At 43.0% G+C, this 9,222-nt stretch overlaps 1 protein-coding gene across 2 annotated transcripts in view; it reads left to right on the plus strand.

Annotated features, from left to right (window-relative positions):
• Window positions 1-5,223, plus strand: part of GPRIN3 (GPRIN family member 3) — a 61,912-nt gene extending 56,689 nt beyond the window's left edge. For both annotated transcript variants that reach the window (XM_030565197.1, XM_030565198.1), the window contains one exon: window positions 449-5,223. In XM_030565197.1, the coding sequence (XP_030421057.1) occupies window positions 560-2,989 (2,430 nt within the window). In that variant the 5' untranslated portion in view covers window positions 449-559 and the 3' untranslated portion in view covers window positions 2,990-5,223. The remainder of the gene's footprint in view (window positions 1-448) is intronic.
• The last annotated feature ends 3,999 nt before the right edge of the window (window positions 5,224-9,222 follow it).

Genomic DNA, 9,222 nt, shown 5'->3' on the forward strand with positions numbered 1-9,222 from the left:
AGAATATTTTCCACAAAGCATCAACACACATCCCACCCCCCCATTTTTTTTTTAAATAGCTGTAGGTGCCAGGTCAATCACATGACTAAATGAGTGCACAACATTCTTATTCTTTTCTAATTTATTGATCATCTTTTCCATAACATATTCAACAAGCAGGGCAGATTTCGATGCATTTGTGGCTAATGACTACCTCTGCTTCACGATCCTACCTTGGAAATAATCATATGAAAAATATTTGAAATTCAAATAGCTTTTATTCTGCAAGTGAAAAATTACTTGGAGGGAGATTTTCCAAGGCCCAACTCCCATTGACTCAGTGCGAGTCAGGTGCCTAACAGCCCTTTGTGCCTTTGAACATCTCCCTTACATATTAAAAATATCTAAATTGGGTATTTTCCCAGCTTGAATCTGATTGCTGTTAATGCTGTGTTTCCTTCTTTAACAGATTGGCTCTAAGGGAAAGTTGTTCCTGACCACAATCCCCTTGATACAAATACTGCTCCGCAAGAGTATTGCTGGAGGAAGCTGACTGCAAGCTACAGCTCAGAGAAATTCCATGGGGACAGTGCCAGATCCTCTGAGGTCTGCCAAACTTTTGTTGGTTGCCACTTCTGAAGAGAGAGATTGCCTGGGAGATCCGCAGTCCACTAAGCACCAGCACAAACTAGCAAGCCTAGAGAGGAGCAGTAATGGCATTTCTTACACCCAGGCTGAATCTGCTGGAGTTTGCTTGTTTGACCTGAACTGTACTGTAGTTTCCGACATTCAAAGGGATGAGCGTCTCTGTGGGGATGATACTAGCCAGCCAGACATGTTTTTGCCTGGGTCCTTCAGCCAAGCTGAAGAAGTGCCTCCTGCATGTACAGAATCGGCCAGTGACTCCGAGCAAAAGGTCAGCAGTGACTCCACAGTGCAAACGCCAATTATAGCAAGAACCTGTGCAGCTGGGCATGCAACAGATATGATGCCAGCTACCCACAATTCCAACCAGCTTATACAAAGTGATCTACCAAGGATAAAGTCACTGGCACAAGTTGATGACTGTGCAGTGAAGGTCTGTAGAATGAATGATCCGGCAGAACTTCAAGAGTTAAATTATCCTTCCCCAGACAACACTATCAAGGGTAGCGAGTCCTGTCATCATTCTTCTCAAGCAAATACCCTGCAAAGAATAGACATGGAGAATGAAAAAGTAGTGGAAATAAACGACCCTGGCTTCTCTCTGGCAGCCACTCCAGTGAGGGACTCTGACGCTATTCCTGATCTGGGGATCAGGCCGCAGGTTTATTCAGAAGCAGAGATAAGGGCTGCAAATGATGATGTGAAATCCTGTCCCACTTTTAGGACTGCACTTGCACAGAGCAATGAGGCTTCGCCACCATCCAGCTTTGAGGGGACACTGCCCGTGTGCAAGGCAGAGACAGAGAAAACAGGACCAGTGCTGTCACAGCTCTCCAGGTTCAGAGAAGCAAGTACAATGACAGTCCAGCCTGAGAGCACATCTTTAACTCAGGAGGCAGTAAACAGGACATGGCGTGATGCTGAGGTTCAGGCAGTGGCCAGTATGGAGACCAAATCCGCTTCCACCAGCCCAAGTATCCTTGCTGCATTCCTCAAGGGGAATCTTCCTTCAGAGGCAAATGAGCAATTGCATATCATTTATCAGAGTGGTGATGGGCAGAACCAGTCAGAACTTGCTGATGACTTTGCATCACTCCAAGAGCCAGCCTTGTGTCTTGGTATCGCACCAGAAATGTGTGCTCTGACAGTGGTGATGGATACAGTGAAAGCTCAGCCTGCCAAACTGCAAAAGCATCAAGGAGACCAACCTGACACCATCTGTCCAGTGCTGTCAGGTAGCACAACACCTGCCTGTCTGTGTCCACAAGAAGCCGGGAACACCAAGGGAATACCTGCTGATGGGGCAGAAACACAAGTAGCCTTCTTCACCAGAGACAGCACAGACATTCCTCAGCTGCCATCAGATGCTGCAGTCTTACTGAGGGCAAAACCTGTTTACCATATTACGGTTAACACCAGTAATCAACCTGCAGCACCTCAGGAGTCTGGAGATGGTGAACCCCACCCGTCTCCATTTGCAGCAATCCCAGAAGCCAGCAACAACTTTATGCACCAAGTCAATGATTCAGAAAGTAACCAGTCACCTGGACACAGTGGAGTACCCCATGGAACTGAGCAGACAGATACCCTGTGCAGCGCAGACGGTAGCAACACTCATAGAAAGCCTTCACGGTTCCAAAGTATTGATGAAGTGCAAATCAGTCTGGCTAATGTCAAAACAGAGAGAAAGCCAAAGAAGGAAGAAAAGCTAATGCTGCTTGATTCTAAAGGAGGAGTTAACACCAGTACTGGAGCTGCTGCTGGCTCTGTGAAGGTATATGCACCAGGCACAGTTAAAATGGAGCGGGATAAAATGTTGGAAGAAACTAATCAGGCCAAGAAGTCCAGGAGCCTGACTCTGCAAGCTGGATTTACACCTGAGTTGAATATGAATTCTACCCATGACCCCCATAGGCTGAGGACCCCAACAGCTCCACCAGATCAAATTAGCAAGGCCAGTGAAATCAGGAAGGAGCCAACAGCTGTTCCTGCCCCTGCTCCATTACTGCCACATCTTGGGGAAAAGAAGAAAAAGCCCACGGAGGCAAAAGTACAGGGGCAGCAATCCAAGCACATCCGAGATGTTGTGTGGGATGAACAAGGCATGACATGGGAGGTATATGGTGCTTCACTAGACCCAGAGTCACTGGGGATCGCTATCCAAAATCACTTACAAAGACAAATACAAGAACATGAGAAACTGATCAGGGCACAAAGCACCCAGAACCGGAAATCGATTTCCTCAGATACGTCTTCAAATAAAAAACTTAAAGGGAGGCAGCATAATGTGTTCCAGTCCATGCTGCAGAATTTTAGGCGACCTAACTGCTGTATCCGACCTGCTCCTTCTTCTGTGTTAGACTGATGGGGGTTTGTGTGTCCACAGGGACAACCCCTCCCCCAAAGGTGGAAAGAAACCCCACTGCTCAGTTGTATTATCTGGGATTATGATGCGGTGACTGTGAAAATTATTACCTGAAATTTTCAGAATAGTCACTACGTTGTCCCTGGATGAGGTGTCACCCCTTTGTTGTTTCTGTAGTAGACCCTCACCCAGTCTACTGTCAAATGAAAAGCGAGGCACTTCGCAAAAGCACAATTTTAAATTGCCAATGTACTGCAGTGAGACTGGGATCTCCTGACTAGACACGAGGCAGAGAGAAGAACAGCATAAGTGTTTATCAAAAGTGATCTTTGTTGTATCACAAGGACTAGCATAAGGTGTGGTGGTGGTTGTTCTTTTTAATTAAATTAACCTTAAATAGCTGTAAACACACACATACTCTCCAATACTAACAAATACAAATTTCTTTTTAAAAATCTGCATTAAGTGCACGAAAGGAATAAGGGGTTAATAGCTTTCAGTGATAACATATAAAAGGGGAATTTTCAAAAGACACCAAGGTAGGTAAGTGCTCGTCTCCCCTTGAAATATTACAGCATTTGGTTTCCTAGCACTATTAGGCTTGTTAGGAAATCCCAGCATTAACTAATAAAAGGTAACTGTTGATGAGGGGAATCGCTAGAGCTAGCCATTAAAATGCAGAAGTAGAGAAGTAATTATGAGGAATGCTATGTAGTCCTTTTAGAATTCTGTTTCTTTTAAAAGAAAAGAGCTTTCAGGCATATTCTTTCCAAAGAGAAGAGTGGTGAGCAAATCAAATATGAGTTTTCAAATCATTTTGGCTTCCACAGAAACATGTTAGATTCTCTACTGTACAGTTACATGCATCTGACCACCAGTCAGTTTTTTGTGTGTTGGTAAATCTTTGGGTATGTCTACACTACCCGCCAGATCGGCGAGTAGCGATCGGTCTATTGGGGATCGATGTAACGCGTCTCGTCTAGATGTGATACATCGATACCCAAACATGCTCCCCGTCGATTCCCGAACTCCACCAGGGCGAGAGACGGAAGCGGAGTCAACAGGGAAGTGGTGGCTGTCACTTCGCGTCCTCGTGGCGCGGGATCAAGTCAATCCAAGATACGTCAACTTCAGCTATGCTATTCTCGTAGCTGAAGTTGCATATCTTAGATCGATCTCCCCCCCGTGTAGACCAGGCCTTAGTTCCAAACTCCAGGAGGAGAGATCCAGCTCAGATTCTGAACGTGTAAAAACTGACTTGAGCCCATATTGTCTCAAGCCTGCAAGTTGGTAGGAATTCCAAATTGGGAGGGCTTGAAGAATTAGCCACAAACATACAGATAAAATATTGCCCAGTCCTGCAAATCTATGGGAGCGCCTCCTGTGGAGCACTTGCATCATTGGGCCCTTAGCCATGAACTTGCAGATTCCAAGTAATTTGATCATATTGCACTAACATGAATGCAGTTGTTTTACACAGATGCACATGGAAAATGAATTCTAAGCTTGCACGCCCAAGTGCTCGTAAATAACAAACCTTAAATTTACACACATAAGTACTTAGAAGTAGTAAATTTGATATACAGTTGGACATGGCTTGTCCCTGCAGGGAAAAGGGTTCCAACAGACAAAACTAAATGAGGAACAGAAGCACTTAAATCAGCCAGCCATTGATCTGACTGCACTTTGGCAAGGAGGACCAAACACAGTCATGCATTACTTTTTATAGTAGTGATGAGAAAAAAAATATATTTAAAATCCTCACCCAGCTAGTAAATTTCACAGAGGTCTAACTAGTATAGGAACAATGCCTCCAGCAAGGCCTCTGAGATCCAGAGACAAAAGAAATTTAAAAATTGATCTAAAATTCCCCAGGTATTCCCACTTACCTGTTACCTGTCCCTAAACTGTTACCTGTCCTTGAGAGAGTCAAAGCCTCAGTAGCATTTTCAGACACTTCCTCTTGATCCTAAAAGCGCTGCTCAACAAGTCAGCCAACACAGCCCCAAATAAATATTCACAGCAAACTGTTATCTCCTTACTTTGTGAATTGATTGCTAACTATATGCTTAACAAATTCAAACAATTTGAATAAACCTGAGAAAATTCTGCTCTACTTGCTGCATGTCTAGAATGCAGTAAGAAAGCCATGGTTGGCCCATACCAGCTGGCTCAGGCTAAGGGGCTGTTTAATAACAGTGTAGATATTTGGGCTTAGGCTGCAGCCCAAGCTCTGGGACCTTCCCACCTCAGCAAATCCTAAAACCCGGACTCCAGCCCAAGCCCAAACATCTATGCTGCCATTAAACAGCCCCTTAGCCCGAGCCCAAAGAGATCAAGTCAGCAGGCACAGGCCAGCTGCAGGTTTTTAATTGCAGTGTAGACATACCATTGGAGGCTAAATTAGTTCAGTAAAGTATTCACTTGGAATTATTTCAGCTCTAATCTTCACGGCAGGTGGAAACTGGCATAACTTCATCCAAGTTAATGGATGTATGCCAGTCTTACACCCTCTAAGGGTTTGGCCCCATGTTTCTTTCAAACGGGCATGTTTATTTAATATATACAGACACAATATACTGTGCATGCAGCATTACTGGAACTAGATCGAAATGTTTCTAGTCCATCCTCCGCTATGGTTCAAGGTAGAACAGACTGTAACTAAAATGTCGTACTGGGCCCAGTGCTGCAGTCTTGTTTAAGCAAAACTCCCATTCCATATGAATGTATGATTTCTACCACTGTTGTGGCCCGATCCCGCACCCATCGTAAGCAGTGGCAAACCAGTGCAGAATCAAGCTTTTAGTGAACTGAGTCCCAAAACTCAAAGATAGCAAGTAATTTCCACAAAATATGGTGCTACTATCCGAAATACAATGGTGACTCAAGGTAACAACTCTGCTCTTGTGGTAGTGCAGTGTAATTCATGTCATACACGTACTTACGCTGTCATGTGCAGAATAACCAATGCAACACAATGATCTATATGTACATGTACTACAACCTATTTACCGTCACGTAAATGCGTATACTGAAATCATCAAGATAACAAACTTCAGGGGCCAAATACTCCACTGGAGTAAATTGGAGCCACTTCATTGAAGTCAATGGAAAACTATTCCGATTTACACCATCTTAAAGATCTGACCCTCTCTGTATAAATGATCCCAGGGTGATAGTCTTGTGTATTACAGACGTTCAGAATGACCACATAACTTGTGAGAAGTTTGGTGAGGCAGAGTTGCAGGATCATTCCAAAGGAGTGAAAATAAATGGTTTATTCCGCTCTTTGTTGGACAATGCATTAATATCCCCTGAGGGAAAAGTGGTTGTTCAAGTTTTATTTGGTGATTTGTAAAGTTTTGCGTTTTGATCCTGACTGAGTTTTGGGGCTCTAGCAGCCAGCTGTGCTGCTGGACTTTAGCCAGCAGGATGTCTTATCCTAGTCTTGCTGCTTGTTTGCCTTTCCGCAGAGCAAGTCACTTTGACATTATCCTAATACACTGATGATAAAAGGAATTCATCGTCTGCAATAAGCTGTGGTTCTGCAACCTGCTGCCTTTTTAACCCCGAAAATAACAGCCCAGTTAAAAAAAAATGAATTCTGATGCATTGCAATTAGAGAGCAAAGCTGTTACCTTGCATCACCGTTACATTTTGTATGTTATCCGCATTTTTTATGGAAAGTATTTCCCCACCTTCAGTTTTGGCATTGAGACTAGGGTGACTAGGTAGCAAGTGTGAAAAATCAGGACGGGGGGGTAATAGGAGCCTATATAAGAACAAGCTCCAAAAATCGGGACTGTCCTTATAAAATCAGGACATCTGGTCACCTTAATTGAGACTCAGCCAGGGCCCGATGCAAAAACCCATGAAGTCAATGGAAAAATTCCTAGTGACGTCGGTGTGCTTTGGATCACTGATACATATAGAGTATAGTATCAGAGGGGTAGCTGTGTTAGTCTGATGAAGTGGGTATTCACCCACGAAAGCTTATGCTCCAATACATCTGTTAGTCTTTAAGGTGCCACAGAACTCAATATAGAGTATAGCATCTTGTGAGAGGAAGGTATTAAGTACTTTGTCATACATCTCTCCTGAATAAGAGCTTTCTCACTAAGAAAGGGGTATTGTATCTGCTTCCGAGTGCTGCTTTCAGTATTTATCAGATGCTATTTTGAGTGTTCCCAGCAGTGTCTGTAGGCCTTGACCCCTCCCCCACTTTTCATTTTACATGCTGGGGTAGCACAGGAAGGCTCAGTACCTTTAACAGAAGTCGGATGACTTTGCTGTTGATTTCAAACTCCTGAGGCACAGAACGAAGATAAGAGTGTAGATCCAAGTGTGATACTGTCAATCTGGGGAAGAAGTGACCTAAACAGACATGGCTTTTGAGCACAAAACAAGAAGTGAGAGAGGAAGAAATAAACCGATTTTTACTGGCATTTAATTTTTTTTTTCAGCAGTGTGCCCTGAAAATAAGTGGCGTGTGCATACAGGCAATATAGACTGTATGTGGAAAAATATGAAATAGTGCTTACGCACTATAATATTTTAGCCAAGATTTTCAAAAGTAACTGGTGGATCTCGGTGCCCAACTTGCATCAGTGTAAAGGGAGCTGTTTCTCAGAAAGGGCTGAGCACCTGCCTTGAGTAAATCACCTTTGAAAATCTTCAACTTGGTCTTTAATGACACACAGTAATATTTTGAGGTAGAAAGAGGCCATACAGCTCATCTGGATCTATTTGTTTACACACTGTCTTGATTTTTTTCCTCCTGATTTCTTGTTTAAATCTTTCTTTTTCCAATAGGTTCCCAGTTCTGTTGCTGCCTTTCATTAAGGCCATTCCATTTAATTATCCTGTGCATAGTTTCCATTTTACATGGCACTCGTTATAATCCCTTGTACTGTAAATTTGAAATCATTACCGTGCAGCAGCAGAAGCCTTTGAGACAGTCTTTACTGTGTTTATAGTATTAGAGTAGTAGTAAATAGCATCGGCTAATAAATGGTAGCATAGTGACTTCCCCAAAAGCATGATATACAATAGCGTTTCCAATGTATATTCCCACATTTGCAAGATGAGCAATATTCTCCAAGCTTGAGCATTTATTTCCCACTAATTTTCCTACCCTGTCCACTACCATATGTGGGATATTTGGGGAAAATTGCTGTGATTTGTAGAAAATCCTGTCTTCAACATTGTGTGGCTTTGTGGATTTGGTTTTTGCACTCCCGCCGAGGACGACTGTTAAATAGGAACTATTTTGCTTCCACCAAAAACTGACTAGGAATGGTGGTGGTGGTTTATTCCTGTCTGCAATGCCACATACCTTCTTATACTGTAGATCATATTATATGTACAAAATGTAAAGGTACTGCAATGCTCTTCTTAGAAGCGCCCCTGAGGTAATTACCTTTTCATTGATGGAACCAAAATGTGTGGGTGTGTCAGCTGTGGGGCCCTTTTCATCCCCAAAGGAGACTTCAATCCCGTAAAGTTTATATAATATTTTAGCCTAGTTTTATTAAAGTTATTATTTCTAAGCTCAGTACTGAATTGATTCTTAACTTTCCTTTTGGCATCTTTTCAGGCTTACAACACATTCTGATTCCGTTCCTTCACCCTGTCATCTCACATTACTTTAAGTGACCTCCAAGCTTGCTGCTGAAGTTAGGCTTACGCATATAGGGATTCTTCCTTTGTACATCAGTCAAGGGCATACATTTTGTTTCTTTCCATCCCCTCCTAGCATTGTGAATTTCATGTGACTTAAACGTTGGCAGTATTGTTTGGTAAGGCAAGTTGACGTGTTTGGCGTCTCTTACCATGTTTGTGTCTGTGTTGGCATCGATGAGGTTCCCAATATTTGCTGCAGTGTTTGTTGTTTCAAGTTCAAGTTTCAGCCTTTGTGCTGTTTATTCTTGTGACTTCAGCTCAATTCTACTTACACCCTCATCAGCTGTAGCCATGCCTGATGCTCTGTGAAGTGATGTCAGTGAGGAGTCTTTTGTACCTTTCTCTATTATTCCCCTTGTTATAAACTTTTGTGGTTCATTCTAGTCTGAATTGTCCCTGTACAAACTTGTTAATATGAGCATATACATGTATGGTTCAGAGTGTCCTAGGCGCGATCAGTGGCTATGGATATTTACAGAGTTCCAAGGACTTCATCCAGCAGCTCACTCCCAAAAAATATTTTGAAAATCTGGGCTCTGTTTGCCCAATTT

The sequence above is a fragment of the Gopherus evgoodei genome, chromosome 5 (genome assembly GCF_007399415.2).
Source record: "Gopherus evgoodei ecotype Sinaloan lineage chromosome 5, rGopEvg1_v1.p, whole genome shotgun sequence".
Lineage (NCBI taxonomy): Eukaryota > Metazoa > Chordata > Testudines > Testudinidae > Gopherus > Gopherus evgoodei.